An 18,160-nucleotide genomic window follows, 5' to 3' on the forward strand; every position below is an offset into this window, starting at 1 on the left:
GTAGGGAGGTGGGAGCAGCAGGACCCCAGGACACCTCCCAGGACATGGCAGCGTCCCTGCCATGGGGCTGCTGGCTCTGGGATGATGTTGTGGGCAGAGGGGCATTCTTCCCCCTGTTCTGCATTGCCTTGGAATGCAAAAAGGGGTGCAGGGGGTGTGAGATACCAGGCTGGGGGGGCATGCTGACACTCGCTGCAGAGCCAGGCTTGCTCCAGGGCCAGGTGCAAAGCTCTCCCCCAGCAGTGGGCAGATTTCCCAACAGAGGGTGGCTCGGGGCCTCCTGTGGCAGTTTGCCCATGGTGGCCGTTGGGTTGGGAAATGGGGGAGCAGAAAGGGGGGAGCAAAGAGGCGGCGGTGCCTGGGGTGGGGCAGGACTGAGGGGTTGCATTCACAGGAGGGGGTTGAACATTCACAGGGGTTGCATTCATGGAGACGCTGCGAATGCAACTCCTCCAACCTGTCCCGCACCGGGCATTGCACAGTCGGGACTCGCCTCGGGACCCTCAGCAGCAGCCACAGCCCCGGCGATGCCGGCGCGCCCCGAGGCCGGGTGATGGGCGGCGGCAGTGGCGGGGCGCGCCCGGCAGACGGAGCTGTGCGGGAGGGAGGCGGGAGCACCGGCGCGGTCCCGACATCCCTGCGCATCCCGCAGCCCCGCCGGGGATGCCGCCGCCCGCCGGGCCCTGAGCGCCGGGACGCCGGCGGACGCCGGCCCCGCTCCGCCGCCCCCCGCCCTCGCCGGAGCCGTCACCGGGACCATGGAGTGAGTACCGGAGCCGCGCCGGGACCGCGGCACCGGGCCAGGGCCCCCCCGGGCCCCGCCGGCCGAGCACCGCAGTACCGGGGAGGGGGGAGCGGCGGCCGGGGACCGGGGCGCGGGACCTCAGTACCGGAGGTGCGGGAAGCGCACACCGTCGGCTCAAAGAGCTCGTACCAGTGGTTCGTGCACCCCCGATGCCGGGGCTGGGGAATCCGAACCTGGGGTCTCATATCCCCCTGGTCCTGGGGACTCAGCACCCCAAAACTGGAGGCTCGCATCCCCCTGATCCTGGAGTCTCAGGATCCCAATACCAGAGGCTCATACCCCCCCTATGCTGAGGCTTGGGACCTCAAAACCGGGGGGGGGGGTTCTCATCCCCCCGATGCCAGGGCTCGTGACCCCAAAACCGGGGCCTCACATCCCCTCAGGTGCTGGGGCTCAGAACCTCAATACCGGGGGCTCACACCCCCTCAGTGCTGGGGCTCGGGACCCCGATACTGGGGCCGCCTTTCCCCCAGTGCCACTCAGCAGGTGCGGCCCCTCCCCGGGTCCCTGCCCCGCCGTGGGGTGCTGGGGCGCTGGCTCGGGGTGGGGGGGCAACAGCGATGTGGGCGCGGGGGGTGCAGGAGGTGTGGGGGGTGTCTGGGCTGCCAGCGGTGAGGGAAGCAGGGGGTGGGGCGGGCGTTTATTTTTGTGTTTTGAACCTGTTGTTGCCGCTGTGTGTGGTGGGGTGAGTGGGTGGTAGGAGCTGCGGACCCCTCCCTGCACTGTGCCCCCAGCCCCTGCCCAGGGACCCGGCTGTGGCCACGGCATCCTCATGTATCGGCTCCCACCAGAGGGGTCCGGACAGATGGACGCTCTCTGACCCGGCCTCATCCTTTGTGTGCCGTGGTGGGGCCCTGCCCGGTCGGTTGGAGCCGGGCGGGTGGGGGAAGGACGGAGCAGGCGGAAGCCATTGGGAGATGGTGGCTGGGGACTGTCCTGCCTGCATGCTGGTTTTACTCCTCAGGGATGCCAGCAGCTGGTGCCAGGAGTGCATGGGACTGGGCAGTTGCTCGAGGTGCCAAGTGCCAGCGCTGGCCCCGTCTCATCCGGGCCTTTCCTTGCCTCCTGTGGCTCTGGTCCCCACCATGGAGAACCGGGGGTCCCCAGCACCTTCTGGGTTTGGCACTGGGGGTTCCTGGGGCACCCAACCAGCTCAGGGTCAGCCACCCTCCACTCCTCACGGGCACCTCACCTCACACTGATCTGTTTTTACCACTGGCTACGGGGATGCTGAGTGCTCAACAGGTCCTGCTCACCACCACCTGCCTCCCACCAGGGAGCCCTGAGAGGCCATGGGGCACTGGTGAAGGGCAGGGTGAGGGGTGTCCTGGGCTCGGGGTGGGCTCCGGTTGGCTTGGGGTTGGAACTGAGCGGGAGGAACCAGTGGAGGTCTGAGAATGTTTTGGAGAGTGGGGTGGACTGGGGAGACAGAGAAGCTCCCCATGCTGCTGGAGGGGACAGAGAGCTGGCCAGGACAGGGTCGTAGCTTTGGGCAGCCCCACAGTGCCTCGGTCCCTGCAGGAAAGAGCCTTTTTAGGGAGGAAAACGTGTGTGTGATTTGCCAAAAGGCAGCAATGAGGGGAAGGGCAGAGCCGAGGGGTGCGACGTGCCCTGGGGAGAGGGTGAGGAGCTGCCAGACCAGGCACAGGCTCTCTGGGAGCGGAGGCATCAAAGGCTGGGGTTGAGGGGGGGGATGGCACCGGGCAGGATGATGGCTCCTGTCCCTGGGCTCCACATGGTGCCCTTCACCCTGCTCTGGACCGACCCTCCCAGCAAGGGCTGAGGAATCTGTGGAGGAGTGTGAGGCCTGTCCCCCACCAGCTCCATATGCTGGACTTGTCAATGTCTTTCTTTGGAGTGAAACTCCTCAAGTGACCTGGGGTAGGGGGCACAGCCCCAAAGCAAAACGGTGCAGCCCCTGCAGCCGCTCAACTCCAGAGCCTGGTCGTGGGGCTGGAGGTTTAGGAGAGTCCCAGGGCAGGCGGGGACACGGCCAGGTGATGCCCTGCTGTCAGCCTGGCTCTGCAGCAGCCAAGGGGTGCTGGGGCAGGCACTGCTGCCTTTGCCTTGGCTCCTGCTTCGCCTTGGCAGTGGCAGAGGCTGGAAGAGGGTCCTGGCTGCCACAAGCCACTGGTGCCCAGGGAGGTTTGGTTGAAACCTTCCAACTCTGGTAAAGGCTGTGCTGGTCCCACTGGAGCTGTTTGTCCTCCTCTGCTCCCGCTGCCATCAGTGCTCTTGAGCAGCTGGAGATCCTGTATCTCACATCTGGCTGCTCTGGTGGTTTGTCTCACTGGGTTGTCGCTCTCCCCTTGGCTCGGGGTGTCCTTGGAGCAAGGGCTCTCCTGGTCCTGCCCTCACAACCCTGATCGGAAGCTGACAGTTGCACCCAGGGGAAGGAGGGAGATTTCTGCCTGAGGCCTTTGGGAAGGGACTCAGGGCCCTGCTCTCCACTGGAATCCAGGGAGAAGTGAAACCCAGGCTGGGTCCTGCTGCCTCCTGGCCAGGTGCGAGGAACCAGAAGGGGTCAGGTCCATCCTGTCCCTGTGTGCAGCTGAGGGGATGGCACTGTCACCCTTCCCAGCTCTCCCAGAGGAGGCCATAAAGCTCTGCCACAGATGGCCCCAAAACAGCACCCAGCCCTGCTCGGGGCTGGCAGATCATGGGGTTCAGAATTCAGCCACTGCTGTGAGACCTCAGCTCTCAGCTCGACCTGCACTGCTGGGAGGAACCAGAGCTCCCCAGGTTTCCCAGGAAGCCAGTGTTGGTGTTTGTGCTTCCTGGCCAGAAACAGCCCCTTTCCCCAGGCGGGGTGGTAGTTCACGTGCCCAGAGCTGTGCTGGGAGCTGTGCTGGGGCTCCAGCACTGGAGGTGCCAGAGGAAACCTCGGGAGGTGCCGTGTGCTGGAGCCGGGTTGAGTGGTGGTGCCAGGATTGGTGCTGCAGGCACAGCCCAGATTCCTGAGTCTCTTTACTCTGTCTGGAGACAAGAAGCCCTCTGGCCCTGGGCAGGAGCCACTGTCAGGGACAAGGATGAGCCTGGAGGAGGGAGAGGAGCCAGATGGATCCTGCCCCAGACAGGTGTTTCCTGGTGGAGCAGAGGTGGACATGGGTTAAGCCCAGCCCCTGGGCTTGGCACCAAGAACTGAGCTCCCCCCAGGTGCTGGGACTCACAGGGGTGCCCCTGCCAGGATCCATGTTCCTGCCAGCTCTTTGGAGCCTCGTGTGTGCCTGTGTTCATGGCATTGCTGGGAAAGCCGCGCTGCCCCGCGTGAACGGGAACCCAGGGATGGCTGTGGCAGGAGCACCGAGTCCTGGCCAGCACCGGGGCTGCCCATCCCAGCTGGCCAGTGCTCCCGGGGTGGGGAGAGGCCGGCTCCACTCTCATTCATAAATCGTGGTGGGAGTTTGCTGGTGGAGCCTTGCTCCTCTAACTGGAAGGGAGCTGGAAACCCAAGTATTTGGAGGGTACTTGAACCACTGTTTGAAAGATCTGTAATTTTCCAATCAAACTCCCTCCCCAAGCCTCCGTTCATCAAATATTCATGGGATCCATTTTCTCCTGGCACTCCCAGCCCACGTCTCAGCCCAGAGAATCAATCAGGCAGCTCCACTTGCTCTAATGCATCTGCGTTTTCGGGAGCCTGGGGCTGCCATCTCCTCCCCCCGCCTCCCCCCGTCCCCATCCCCTCCGCGGGCAGTGGCCGTGCCTGGGGCCGTGCAGTGGGATCGTGGGGAAGGCACCGCTCACCGCGGGAAGGAATGGGGTGGGTGATGGGGCAATGCAGCAGCAGCAGCAGTGGGGGGAGGCAGCCACACCGTGGGGCAGGGCAGGAGCAGCCCCTGGGTGCCAGGATCTGAGCAGGGTTCCGACCCTGTGCTGGGCATGTGGCTCTTCAGCTGCACAGATTTCTGGCCGTCCTCACCCGAGCCGCTGCCACTGATGTGTCTGCCTTCGTGGTCAATGCAGGGTGGCCCTCGGGTGACTGCAGCCCCCTCCCCTCCCCTCTGTGCCTTCCATCAGGGCCGTTCGATCACGGCCTGTTGCTAAGTGGCTTCATGACGGAGCTTTGCAGCCTCCCCACGGCCACGTCACTCCAGGCCTGGCCAAGGGACCCAGCTCCTGGCATGGGAACAGTGCTATAAATCAGTGCTGGTCCCTCGATTGTTGCCATTGCCACGGGCCCTGGGGCCTGCACCCCCACCTCCCCAGGGTCGCTGTGGGGGTCCAGGCAGTGGTGCCCGTGCAGGACACTCTCCTGCCTTCCCCCAGCTCGGAGCTGAGTGGGTGGGAAGGGAGTGGAGGTCAGGGGAGCGGAGAAGCAGCTTGAAATGGCTCTTCGCACATTTGGATGAGCTAATGGGAAAAAACAGAGGAAGGCAAATAAACATTATTGTTTCATGTCAGGCGGGAGGAGACAAAAGGTCACGGGCTTCCCTTGTGATGGTGGGAAATGGCAGCATCAGCAGGGCTGGAAAGAGCTGGGGAGCCAAGGGAGAGTGCGGGTGTGTGTGTGCTCACACACGTGTGTGGGCCCAGCCTGAGGGCCGGGGGCTGGGGCTGGGAGCTCCCAGGGCACCATCTCCCATGTCCCTGCTCCCTACCTGGCCTGGTGGTTCAGAGGGTGAGGGTAAGGAGCACAGTGACCCCACCTTTCCACCCTTCCAGATGGATCTGGAGCATCAGAACCCCCAGGGAGACCCCAGTGATGCCACGGTTTTGGCGCACCGGTGCTGCCAGAGTGCCAGGCCCGGGGAGCGGCACCCCCAACCCCAGGGGGTCTCTCGATCCCTCCGCCCGCCCTGTGCATCCCCCCCACCGCTCGCCCGTTGCCATGGCACCATTACCATGGTGCTGTTGCCAGACAACCATTGCCATGGAACCGCCTCCATCAGTCACCAGGGCTGGCGGCAGCGGGGCCCCTTCACACCAGCCCCTGCTGACCCCTGGAGACAGGTCGTGACAGGACGGGGCTGTCGGGGAGTGGAGGACCCTCCGCCTCCACCTCATTGCCTGGTCCCAGCAGGCAAGGACTGTGGCTGCTGGGGTGGTTCCCACTCAGCCCTCCTTGACGGATCAGAGTCCCCAGGCCAGGAGCTGGGGGAGCTGGGAGGGTGCAGTGAGGGGCATCCAGCCCATTTTGCATCTCTTCCTGGGCCAGGAAGATTCCTGGCGTTCAACCCGGGAATGCAGAGACTGTAGTAAATAATGGAAAATAAAGAGAATGGAGGAGGGAGGAAAAGCAGAACAGAACGTTTCAGAAATGCTGTAAAAGTTTGGATACATTGAACAGGGCAAGATCCAGGAGAGAAACAGGACCTGGTCCAACACCCTGCGAGTGTGGGGTGCCAGGGGCTGGACTTGGGGCACCAGAGCAGGAGGGAGCCCACGATGAAGGGCAGCCCCAGAGCTGTGGGGCCGGTGCAGGACGTGCGGGTGTGTGAGCTGTGCCACGCGCCTGCGCTGGGGAAACAGTCACAGCGTCGCTGCAAACAGCATGAAAACAACCACCACAAAAGCGACACCTTCCCTGTTTGTTTTCCTGGTCTGGATTTTGCGCACTGCTGGGATCCCCAGGGTGCGGGGTGAGGGGAGGACGGCGGCTCTGAGCAGCTCCCAGTAAATCGCTGGCTTCAAGGAGGGGGCAGGAGGAGGTGGGGGCTCCTCTCACCCCACAGACCCCATTTGAGCTGTGGCAAAGCCCAGCTCCTCCAGTAGAGGACCCACGTGAGGGCACATACATGTGCAAGAGCACACATGTTGGCACGTGCGGTCAGAGCCCAGGCCCGGGAGGTGTCGTGTGTGGGGCACAGCACCCCGAGCCCGCCCTGTGTGTAAAACCATCTTTGGAAAAAGCCCTTCCCGGGAGTGCGGAGTCCTGCTCTCTGTCCCTTGCTCTAAGAAGCAAGTGGAGATGATCCATCGTCTGACAATACCTCTGTGCCTCCCACCCTAATTACTGCCACAGCTGAGCACTTCGTTAGCACTGTCTGGCGAGCAGCCAGCAGCTCCTGTGGCGCTGGAGCATCCTGGTCCCAGCCAGCCCCACCAGCCCTGCCGTGGGTCCTGGTGCTGGACCTGCCCCCGGTGCTCTGCGGCGCGGGGGCTCTCGCTGGGCCCGGGGGCTGCGCTGCCGGTCGGGCTGGCCTGGGCACCACACCACGGGGACACAGGAGGGTGGGTGTGTGGGCAGGTGACTGCAGGGTTCAGGGATACCCCCTCCTTGCAGCACCCAGCGAGGCGGCAGCATCCCTGGCACGGCCGTGGCCGCCCAGGTTGCAGAGGCAGGTACCGGGCCCGGGACACGGACGCCGGCGGGAGCGGAGCCTGTTGCCATGTGTGTGTCTGTGTGTGTCCAAGTGTCTGTGCACGTGGGTGTGCGTGTGCCTTCGTACGCAGCCCAGAAAGGTCACTGTCTGGGAAAGGTGTCAGCTGCCAAGAAAAAGGCTTGGAATGGAAAGTGTGAGCCAGGTTGGAAGGCAGGGGCGTCCAGAACTGTCCTGCTCCAGCCCCTCTGTGGTCATGGTTTCCATCTGCGCCACAGCAGGAGTGGGTCTGGCTGCGCTGAGTCCCCCAGGCGCTGGGCAAGGTGCCTGTCCCGGGGCAATTTGGGTAGGATGGGGGGCTGAGGGGTGTCTAGAGGAGCCGTGCAGACAAGGGATGCTTGGCTCCAGGGTGGCAAGGAGGAAACAGCCGATGGAAAGGAAGGGTTCAGCCTTTGCCCGTGTGCTGCAGTGTCCGGTTTGCTGGTTGCACAATGTGTCTGACACCTGCTGCTGGTGCCACTCCTCACCGCTGCTCTCTGCTCTCTGCAGGGTCGTGGAGGCCAGCACCCTTCAGCAGGAGAGGCTGCAGGCCATCGCGGTGAGTCCCTGCTCGGGCTGGACCTTGGCCCAGTGTCCCCACACCCCTGCCCCGTGCAGCACATGGGGCAGATGCCAGTGGGGAGGAGGGTGCAGGGGCAGGTGAGCTGGTGCAGGTGCTCAGCCGCAGGCTGGGAGTCCCCAGCAGCCAAAGAGGACTCGTGGTGGCCCGTGCCAGGATGTCCCTGCAGTGGCTCTTCCCAGGGTGCCGGAGCTGGCTTGGCTTGGCTTGGCTGCATGGCTGAAACAGGGACAGAGCAACAGGCAGCCGGGAGGTTTAATTAATAAAACAGTGCCTTGATGAGCCCCAAGTGAGGGAAATGAGTGATGATTCTCCTGCACACCCTTTCCCAGGAAAGGCTGAGGATGGTGCAATCCAGCCATGCCCGCCATGGGCACTAGTAATTACATTAATTAGTGAGCAGTCGGGGGCACACTGGGCAGCCCCTCCCAGCACAGAGCAGGTCGAACCCACCGCTGCCCCATGGCAGCCCCCCTGCCCTGCCCGGCTGGCAACTGGCTGATCTCTGCCACACAAAGGGCAAATTGTTCTGGACCAGAGGAGAAAGCGCCGGGTGACGCGTCCGGGCTGGGTCTGACTCTGCTGAAATGATCTGGAGCAGCCCCAGGATGGGTGGCGGGAGGGGCGAGGTGGAGGCCCCGGGGGCTGTTTCCCCCACGCTGGCAGCTCACTCAGCGGGGCCAGCTGAGGGGAAGGTGACATTTTGAGATGGTGAACAGAGCCCAGGCTTTGCCATGACTTCTCTACAGCCTCCGTGCCTCAGTTTCTCCCAGAGAGGGCAGGGACGTGATACTGGGCTCCTTGTGGGCTGTCCCCGAGGCTGGTCTCGCAGCCCCTCTCCCCAAGTGCAGCCCCTCGCCCCCTCTCCTCCCTACCCGGCGATGCTCGGCGCCCACCCCCTCCCCGCGCCGACCCCGGCTCCGCCGCTCCCGTCTCTCCAGGAGAAGCGGAAGCGTCAGACGGAGATCGAGAACAAAAGGCGGCAGCTCGAGGACGACAGGCGGCAGCTGCAGCATCTCAAGGTGAGAATCCCCTGGGACCCCCAGGCTGCCTCTGCACCGGGATGCCCCCGGCTCGGGGGGGCAGGACCGTGACCCCCTTCTGCTCCCCAGTCCAAGGCTCTGCGGGAGAGATGGCTCCTGGAGGGGGCCCCAGCCTCTGCCTCCGAGGAGGAAGAGGCCATGAAGAAGCAGATGCAGGAAGATGAGGTGAAGACCAAGGAGCTGGAGGAAACCATCCAGAGGTAACGGGGCCAGTATGGGGCCGGGTGTCGGGATGAACTCGGAGAGCACCCGCGTCCCTCCAGAGACCCCCGAGCAGGCTGGGGCCTCACAGACGTCCATCCCCGTCGCGGTGACTCAGGCCTGGGGAAGGGGCAGCGGGGAGGTTGTGAAGGAGACGCCTCAGCCCCTGCCCAGTCCCCTTGTTGCTGGGCAGCCGAAGGCGGGGCCCCGGAGCCCCAGCACGGAGGTGTCCCGGCAGCGCAGTAGGAATGCAATCAGTCACGGCGGTGCCGTTAATTACGGAGCATCGGTGCAGAGAGGGGTCAGGCACGAAGGGGCCTTTGTGTCCGGCTAATGGCGCGGCGCATTCCTCTGCCGGCGCCGTGCGGGAGCCGGGGGGGCTCTGCCGGGGAGGGCTCTGCCACAGCGCCGGTCCGTGGGGACTCCCCGGACCTCCGCCAAGCCCCGGTGGGGGCCCTGCTGCCGGCACATCTCCTGGCCAGGCTGCTGGCTGGGAACAGGCAGTCGCCCTCGTAGAAAGCTCAGCCAGGCTCCCGGCGACGTGCGGGAGCAGAAGGACGATGGAGCAGCCACGCTCCAGCCACCGAGTGAGGGCACCGGCAAGTGCGTGGGGCTCGGTCCCCCTGCCTGGTGCCCCCGGCAGGGTCTCTGCCATTCACTTGGGCTGAGCCCGTTGGCTTTTCTCCTGCAAAGAGACAGTGACAGCTGTCCCAGAATATGTCCCTGCACGTCGTGAGCCCAGGGGGACAATTCGCGCCTCCCCTCTCCAGTGCGCCGTGTTGCTGGCCCATGTTCACAGCTCTGCTGTGGCTGCCTGCCACACTGCCTGCCCCACACTGCCTGCCCCACACTGCCTGCCCCACAGCTGCCTGCCCCATAGTTACCTGCCCCACAGTTACCTGCCCCACACTGCCTGCGTCAAGGCTCCCCATGGCCTCTCAGCCCCAGCTCTCCCCGCAGGCTGGAGAAGGAGCTGGAGATGCTGGAGAACAGCAGCTCAGTGGCTTCTACCAAGGAGAACCTGGCAGAGGTGGCAGCCCCAGCCAAGGAGGAGAAGGCCGAAGCCGTCCCGAATGCACAGAAGGTGGGCATGGCCACGGGTGGGGCTGCTGGCAGTGGGGTTGGGGTCCCTGGCCCCGGTGGGGATTGGTGTGTGGGTGATGAGTGTGGGGGCAGTGGGTGCATGGAGGGTCCCAGCAGCTCCTATAACCTCTCCCTTCTGTTTTGCAGAGTCCTCTGGGCACGGTTAAGGGTAGGTGATCCTTGATCCCCCTCAGACGCGGTTCAATGCCCACCATCCCCTCATGCTGCCCCGATGCTGGGGCCAGATGGGTAGAGAGAGCCAGCGGAAGCCCTGTCTCCATGTCCCCTGTCCCTGTCCCCTCCCAGGCGGTGGTGCCCTGTGGCGGGGGAGCCTGTCCCAGGGACCATCTGCAGGGGACACGCCACCGTCCCTGGGCCCTGTCCCATGGGCACACGGACAACCAGGTGATCATTTTGGCTCAGGCAGTCGTCTCTCCTCTCCATCTCCAGCTGAGAAGAAGGTCTCCAGCAGCCCCATGAAGGCAGTGGAAGGCACCGACCTGATGAAGGCGGGTAGGTGCCCCCTGCCCTGGGAGGAGCGCTCCTTCCTGGCTGCTTCCCCCTCCCCTCCCCGCCGTCCTCGGCTCGCTGCCACCGCAGCCGCTCCCCGCCGTGCCGCTCGATGCCTTTCCAAGCCCAGGGCAGAGAACATCCGTCATTGCAATCACAGGGTTTGGTTTTGCTTCCACCCCACAGCTGGTTCATGGCTCAGGGCCCCCCCTCACCCGAGTTCCATGTCTCTGCTCCAGTTTCATCCTTCCTGCTGTTTGCAGCTTCTCTGCGCAGGGGCGAGGGAGCGAAGCGTCGGCTGCCGGCATGGCTGACCCCGGGGCCGGCTGCCTCAGGGAGCTACAGGGGCTGCCTGAGCTGGGGGGGCTGCAGCCGGCTCTGCTGCTGGAGGAGTTTGCTCTGGTTTGGGGCAATGGCTCAAGACCAGACCGTGGCACCAGCACTGGGCAGAGCCCATCTTGGGATCCTCAGAGCAAAGCACCACACACAGGGCTGAGGTGACCCTGCTGCCAGCAGGGACTGGCTGGGAGCTGAAGAAGAGATGCCAAGGGGTGGAGAGGCTGCCCCAGCGCCAGCACCCTCAGTGGGGGTTGTACCTCTGTGAGCATGAGCCTGGCTCCCAGCCCGGGCCCCGCAGCCAGCTCCGCTCACCGGCTGGACAGAGGGACACGGCATTGCCAGTGCCCCCAGGGCCTGGCTAGGCCCAGCCCCGGGGCCGCAGCAGCCACGGAGGTAAGGTGATACCAGCAGCGCCAGGATGGCGGCAGCCCACAGATCCCAGGAGGAGGGATGTGCCAGGGATGTCGCACCCGCCTCTGCCACTCACCGCTCCTCGCTGCCGCCTCGCTAACACCGCTGAGCACCCCGAGCACCGCTGAGCACCACGGCACTGCTGAGCACCACGGCACTGCTGCCACGCGCCGCCAGCCGCGGAGCAGGGGCTGGGGAGGGCCGGGGCCGCCGTAACCGCGCTGTCCTCTTTGTGTCCCAGCCATGTACTCGGTGGAGATCACAGTGGAGAAGGACAGAGTGACTGGGGAGACCAAGGTCCTGTCCAGCACCACCCTGCTCCCCCAGAACCACTGTCTGCAGGGGGTCAAAGTGTACGAGGATGAGATGAAAGGTACGGGCCAGCCCTCGCCGCTGGCCGGTGGCAGAAGCAAAGGGCCGGGGACGAGGGAGCGGCCGCCCAAACATCCCAGCGGGCACCCACCAGGGCGAGGAAGTGCAGGGGCTGCTCCCAGCAGCCTCACCAGCTCTGTGAGGGCAACTCCTCATTGGCCCCAGTCCGGCGGATCGCAGGATTGTCCTGGCAGCAAGGTGTGGATGGTCCAGACAGGCCAGCCCTGGTTTGCACATCGTGACCCTGCACCACTGGAGAGGAGAGAAGAGGATCTGCTGTGTCCAAGACTCGGGAGCCCATCCTGCAGGCAGGGAATGTGGCACTGGCACCATGTTGGCCTGGCCCACAGGCTGGCAGTGGGGAGCATGGCTGCTGGGTATGGAGGAAGTGCAGCAGTAGGGACTGCAGCTCCTGCTTTTGGCAATATCTGGGAACCTGCTCTAAAGGGCCTGGTGACACCTGAGGGACCACTGTGGTGGCAAGGTCCAGCCATGGAGCTGGGGCATGTTACTGGGGACTGTGGTGGCTGAGTGGACCGACTGTCTCTCAAGGAAACCGCGGCACAGCGGTCCTGTTCAACCCTCTCCCTGTGGCCACGGCTGTGCTGGCCCTGCCAGGCCGGTCCCTGTGCCTCGCTCACCGCCTGCCCGCTGCGGTGGTGGCACCGACTGTTGTGTGATGCCCCAGGTCAAGTGGAAAACGCCACAAGCCAGTGGCTGCTCCGGCCATGACGCACATCTCTGCCTCCAGTGCTGTGAGCAGCCGGCACAGCGTGTTGGGGTGGGAGAGCCCCGTCTCCTCTGGGCACGGAGCCACCGGGTGCCACAGTCCTGGCAGGATGTGTCAGGAGTTGGTGGGAATGCCCTGGGGCAGCACCTGCTGAGCGTTGCTGGGGTCTCAGAGGTGGCAGTGGTGACCTGCCACAGAGCATCGTGTCAGCCCGGCCGAGCGGGGTGCCGGCGGACGCTGTCCTGCCGCGGTGAGCACGGGCAGCTTGGCTGGCTGTTGGCGGCCTGGCAGACAGCCGTGGCTCCCACAGGGTTTGCTGAGCCTGAGGCTTCAGGAACCGCTCCTCACTTTGGGCTTTTATTTAGGCCTCTGCCTGCTGTCGGGCAGGAGCCAGGTGATGAGGGGGGTCTGACAGCAGTTCCATCTCGGAGAGGGGTCAGGATGCTGTGGGGAGTCCCAGCCTCAGTGGCAGAGCCCTTAGAGAGGGGAACAGGCTGCTTCCTGGCCACGTGGGAGCCGGGTCCAAGTGGGTTGTGCCAGCAGGAGCTTTTCCAGGTCACCTCGTGCCCCTGTCCTGAGTCTCCCTCACCCTCCCTCCTCTTGTCCCTGCAGTGGTGCACGCAGTGAGCGCCGAGGACGGGGCCCTGCAGAACGGGGCCCACCCCCTCAGCTCCTCCGAGGTCGACGAGCTACTGCACAAAGCTGACGAGGCCACGCTGAGCGAAGCCGCCGGGCGTGAGACCCCGGCCAAGGCGGGCCAGGGGGGCGGCAGCGCCCCGGGCAGCCAGAAGCCAACGCCGCGGAGGGAGATCACGGGGCTGCAAGCGAAGCCACGGGAGAGCACCACGGTGCCGCCGGGCGAGGGGACGGAGCCGAGCCGGGAGCAGCCCGTCACCATGATCTTCATGGGCTACCAGAACGTGGAGGATGAGAACGAGACCAAGAAGGTGCTGGGGCTGGAGGGCACCATCAAGGCAGAGCTGGTGGTGATTGAGGACGCCGAGAGCAAGCCAGAGCCGGCACACAAGGACCACGCGCCGCCCAACGGCACCGCGCTGGAGCCGGCGGGCGCCCAGCCCCTGGGGGAGGAGGGCGTGGGCGGGCAGAAGCCAGGTGCCAATGCCACAGATGCCAAGGAGGCCGAGCAGGAGACAGACGTGAAGAAGCAGCGCTGCAAGTGCTGCACGGTGATGTGAGCCCCGCTGGCCCCCGCTGCCACCGGGACAGGCTGCCCCCGCCGAGCCCTCTCTGCCCCGGCCCCTGCTAGCCAGGCCCGCCATCCCGGCACGCCGGGCTTCCCCCACACTGGACACGGACCCTCTTTCTGCAGAACCGGGGAGATCCAACACGGTGCCCAGGGGGCCGCAGCGGGCAGCAGCAAATGGTGGCCGTGGCAACGCTCGCCCCATCTGCCCAACGCCTGCCCCGCGCTGCCCCCCACCAGTGCTGCCTGTGGTATTTATTAGAGACCCCCTAACCCCACGGTGCACTCACCCCACCACAGCCCAGCCTCAACCCCACTGGAGCCCTCCTGCCGCCAACACCAGAGCCTTTTCCCTCTTTCACCAACACTGTCCCACCCACCGTCGGAGGACGGAGCCGTCGGGCAGGGGATCGGAGGACGCCGCTGCATCCGTAGATGACTCCCTGGGAGCCGGCACCAGCGGGACCCACACTTGGCCCAGCCCATGGTGGGCATTGGACCCAGCCCCATGCCAGGCCCTCTCTCTGTGCCTCCCTCATCTGCATCACCAGTGGGGAAAGGCCTGGGTCTGTTCCCCTCTGGCTGCCCATGGACATCTCCGCTCCATCCCGTGTCCTTGTCCCCATGTCCCTGGGCTCCCCAAGCCATGAGCCCCTCGGGGACCGAGCGTGTCCAGGCGAGGGAAGAGCATTAAGGGCAGTGTCTCCTCCATGATGCTCAGCTGTGGTCATGGGCAGGGCCACGCACAGCTCCTCCAGGATCACCCCAGCCTGTGCTCAGAGCTGTGGGCAGGGGACCCTGCTCTGCTCCCCCAGGCTCATCTCACTGTGTGGAAGCCCCTCACCCTGGTGCTGGCATTGATGGCCATTCCTCCAACTCGGCTGCTGGCTGGCACCGCTGGGCTCTGCCAGCCCCCGGGGCTGAGCTGTGCTGTGGCCAGTGCCCGTGTCCCCCTGGGGCAATGGCAGCGAGGGGGGCCCAGCCTCGTGGGGACAGGAATGGGGTGGGTGTGCCCACCCCACCCACTTCCTCATAGCTGCAGGAGTGTGGCCCAGCATCCTGTTCCCTTCCTGCCTCTGCAGCTCAGCTGTGGCAGCTTTGCAGAGCCACCTTCTGGGGGTCCAGGCTGCAGCACCAGGTCCCGCAGGGGAGCAGGGCAGCCCAGTTCACCCCAGCACTGGCACTGGGAGCTGTCAGGGGTCCGGTGTCCCACGAAGGGCAGTCTCCCTGCTCCCCCACCCCACGCCCCAGCCCTTCAGTGGGGATTTCACCACCAGCACCAGCGTTTCCTCCCCCCTGAGACCCACTGGGGCAGGCGAGGGAGCGCCCGCCGGGGCAGTGCCTGGGCCCTGTGCCCAGGGGCACTTGCCCAGGAGCTTTGGGCAGGGTGCAGCCACCAGCCAGCACAGGAGTCCTTGTGTGAGCGTGAGAGGGTCCCCGTTGCTGTGAGGCCGGGCAAGTCCCCAGGGATCCCCCAAAGCACGTGTGGAGCTGCCCCCACACTGCCCAGCCCACTGGGACACCAGTGATAGAGCAGCCAGGGATGGGGCTCGGCCACCCAAGGCCTTCCTTCCCCCACACTCCCCTTATGTGAGCAGTGACCCCCCCATGACATCCCAGTTGTCACCCCAGTTACCATCCAGGCTGCAGTTTTCCCCCAGTGGAGTCACTGCAGGGCTGGGGACTGCGGGGGTCTTGCAGTGCCACCTGAGCCCTGTCTGGGCACCCACAGCCTCTGGGAGAGGCAGAGCTGAGGGAGGGAGGGGTTTCCCCAGCAGGGGAAGGGGGGCCTCTCCTGCCCCTCCTGCTGAGGGCATCCCTGGAGCCCCGTTGCTGCAGGGCGGGGCAGGGGGCTCAGTGCCACAGGGCATCTCCCCCACAATCCTGGGGGGAATGTCATCTCTTGCCACCCCACACCAGGGGCCAGCACCACTCACCCCATCCCACTCTGGGCCCTGCAATCCTCCCGACCCCAGGCTGGGACTCCCTCCCACTCTCAGCACCCTCCGCCTCTCAATTGGCTTTGACCCCCAGCCCAGTCTGGCGCCCAGTCTGGCAGCGGGGAGTGGGACCAGGCCCCGGGCCGGGGCTGGGGCATGAGAGGAGCAGGCAGTGGGCCCAACATCACCCCTGCCCCGTCCCGCAGCCCCCCCCCGCTGAAGTGCACTTCCCGCACCCCTGAGCTTTTCACTTGTGCCGAAGCTGTTTGAATCCCACCCCCACTCCCACCCCCCGTTGTTTGTAAAACACCTGAACCGAGCAAATAAACTGTGTGAACAACCATCCTGCAGCCACCGACGGGTGGGAGGGGGCTGGGCTGGGGCTGGGCATCCTGGGGATGGGAGGAGGAGGATGGAAGGTTAGGGACAGGGATGTTGGGGATGGGCCCTGCTGCCCCTTCGCTGTATGGGCAGGGGAAGTGGGGAGGAAGAGGGATGTGGGAACAGGGATGCTGGGAGGAAAGGGATGCGGGGTGATGCTCTGGGCCTGCCCAGGTAAAGAGGACGTGGCAGCCCAGTTACCTGGTTGTCCCGAGGGACAGTGGTGGGGTCAGGACCTCCCGGGCCCTGACGAGGCCTGTCTGTGTGCACATGGCCATGGGTCTCTGCACATCCCCATGCTGGTGTGATTGCTGCTGCCCAAGGCTTGGATTCCAGGGCTCTTTCCTGGAGCAGCTGGGCCCTGACCCTGCCCGGTGCCAGCCCAGGTGCCAGCACACGCCCTGCGGCAGGCGGGGAGCGCTCCTGGTTCCCTGGCATCACCTGTGGACTTTGGCTCAGCCCTGCGGTAAAACAGGCTCCACTCACCTGCCCGGAAACGCAGAACAGCCCGGCAGGCACACGGCACCGGCGTCCCCAGGCCAGGCAGCGCCAGCCCCGAGCGGGAACAGGGGCACCAAGGGGCTGGGCAAGGGTAAGTGGGACCCCCCAGCACCTGCAGCTGGGGTGAGCCGGGGCCAGGCACCAGCGCCGTGCTTGGGCAGCAGCAGGGCCGGGAGGGGCTTCCTGGCAGGAGTGGGCTCCAGTGCAGGGCAGAGGGGGTGAGGACAGGGACCTCCCGCCCCAGCCACCGGCACAGGGAAGGGCTGAACATCCCAGCACAGCATCACCTGCTCAGCTGTGATGCCCCATGCCAGGAGGGAGGGTGGCTCTGGGCACTGGCAGTGCTGCCCACTCCGCTGGGATCCAGCAGCTGTGGCCACGGGCACCAAGGGCACCACGGTCACTGTGCCACTCTCCTGCTCTTGTCCTGGCAGGTGCCTGAGGTTTCCAGACCAGGTTTCCCAAGTGCAGGGCTCGTGTCCAGAGGGAAGGAGGGAGCTGCTCTGCTGCAAGGGGCTGGGGCTGGCAGTGCCGGGGCTGGCAGTGCCGGGGCTGCCGCGGCGGCGAGAGCACCCGCCTGCGCAAACACGGGGTTATCGGTGACCGCAGGGAGGCCCCGCGGTGTGACAGGAGAGCCCAGGCTGCTCCCGGCGTGGCTGCTCCCGGCGTGGCTGCTCCCAGCGTGGCTGCTCCCAGCACGTGCACTCAGGTCCCTCTGCTGCATCCCCCAGGGCTAATGGCTGCCCTGGGGCACACGGTGGGAGGAGAGCTGGACATCCAGGCCCTCCCTGCAGCTTCAGGGCTTCTCAGTGCCATAGCTGTGTCCACGGAGAGGCAGGAAGCACCTGGAAGAAGGTCTGGGGGTGCATTGCCACACCGCTGCACCTCTGCACTGGTGCATCGAGGCACAGGTGTGTTGGCACGTTGGTGCATTGGCACATGGGTGTGTTGGCACATTGGTCCACTGGTGCATCAGTGCATGCTGCAGATCAGAGCCAAGGGCAGCCTCCTGGGCATGGGACCAGCTGCAGTGGGGTAATGGAGGCACAGGGAGATCGGGGACAGAGCACTGAGCCCAACATGGTTCTTGGAATTCCCCCACAGACTCGTGCTGAGCTTATCAGGGCCCTGCAGCCACGCCACCCGTGGCCCCCCCGCCCCCCACTGCTGCCACCCCGGCCACTCCCCAGCAGACACGGCTCAGCTGGGTGCCCTGTGTGGCCTCCTCGGGGCATGGGGACCCCCGCCCCGACGGCTTCCTGGACAGTAAGTGCAGCGTGGTCGGGGGTGAGGGCAGTGCCAGGTGCTGGGGGGCCGCCGTGTCCCCCAGCCTCGGAGGGACCGGTGCCCACCCAGGGACGGTGGCAGCGAGGGTGTGCAGGCAGGGCTGGTGCGGCCTGTGGGCGGGCGGAGGGACGCTGGCCACACGCCTCGCACGTCGGTCGGTCTGGGAGTGCTCGCAGCCACCGGCACAGGGCGGGAACAGGCCCTGCAGCTCTGCAGCCCTGCGCAGAACCCCTGGCACAGGCAGGCCCTGGAAAGCGCCCCAGATGTCTCCTTGCAGTGGGGGGGCCCAGGCCAGACTGGCGGGTGCTGCAATGCCACCTGCTCTGGCCAGCACCTCTCGTGGTGCTTGGCTGGGCTGGGGGCAGCCTGGCCCAGGGGGGATGACCAGGACCCCTGAACCCCGACCGTCCCTCAGCGCCGGACAGAGCTGAGCCAGGTGGATGGATTTGGGCGCAGCTCTGGGAGGGGCCG

General features: G+C 65.6%; 1 protein-coding gene across 5 annotated transcripts; it reads left to right on the forward strand.

Moving 5' to 3' along the window:
• The first annotated feature begins 561 nt into the window (after positions 1-561).
• PALM (paralemmin) lies at positions 562-15,863 on the forward strand. Of its 5 annotated transcripts, none has more exons than XM_027713107.2 (9): positions 562-763; positions 7,618-7,666; positions 8,629-8,709; positions 8,800-8,930; positions 9,892-10,015; positions 10,162-10,183; positions 10,438-10,527; positions 11,516-11,647; positions 12,989-15,863. In XM_027713107.2, exons 1-9 carry the CDS (start codon positions 759-761, stop codon positions 13,570-13,572), a joined length of 1,218 nt encoding a protein of 405 aa, XP_027568908.1. In that variant the 5' UTR covers positions 562-758; the 3' UTR covers positions 13,573-15,863. The 5 variants fall into 5 exon arrangements, with proteins under 5 accessions (XP_027568908.1, XP_027568909.1, XP_027568910.1 ...); XM_027713108.2 differs by having other exon boundaries at positions 652-763; positions 10,465-10,527; XM_027713109.2 differs by lacking the exon at positions 11,516-11,647 and having other exon boundaries at positions 652-763.
• The last annotated feature ends 2,297 nt before the right edge of the window (positions 15,864-18,160 follow it).

The sequence above is a fragment of the Pipra filicauda genome, unplaced genomic scaffold, assembly GCF_003945595.2.
Source record: "Pipra filicauda isolate LSUMZ 115617 unplaced genomic scaffold, ASM394559v2 scaffold482_size497672_pilon, whole genome shotgun sequence".
NCBI lineage: Eukaryota > Metazoa > Chordata > Aves > Passeriformes > Pipridae > Pipra > Pipra filicauda.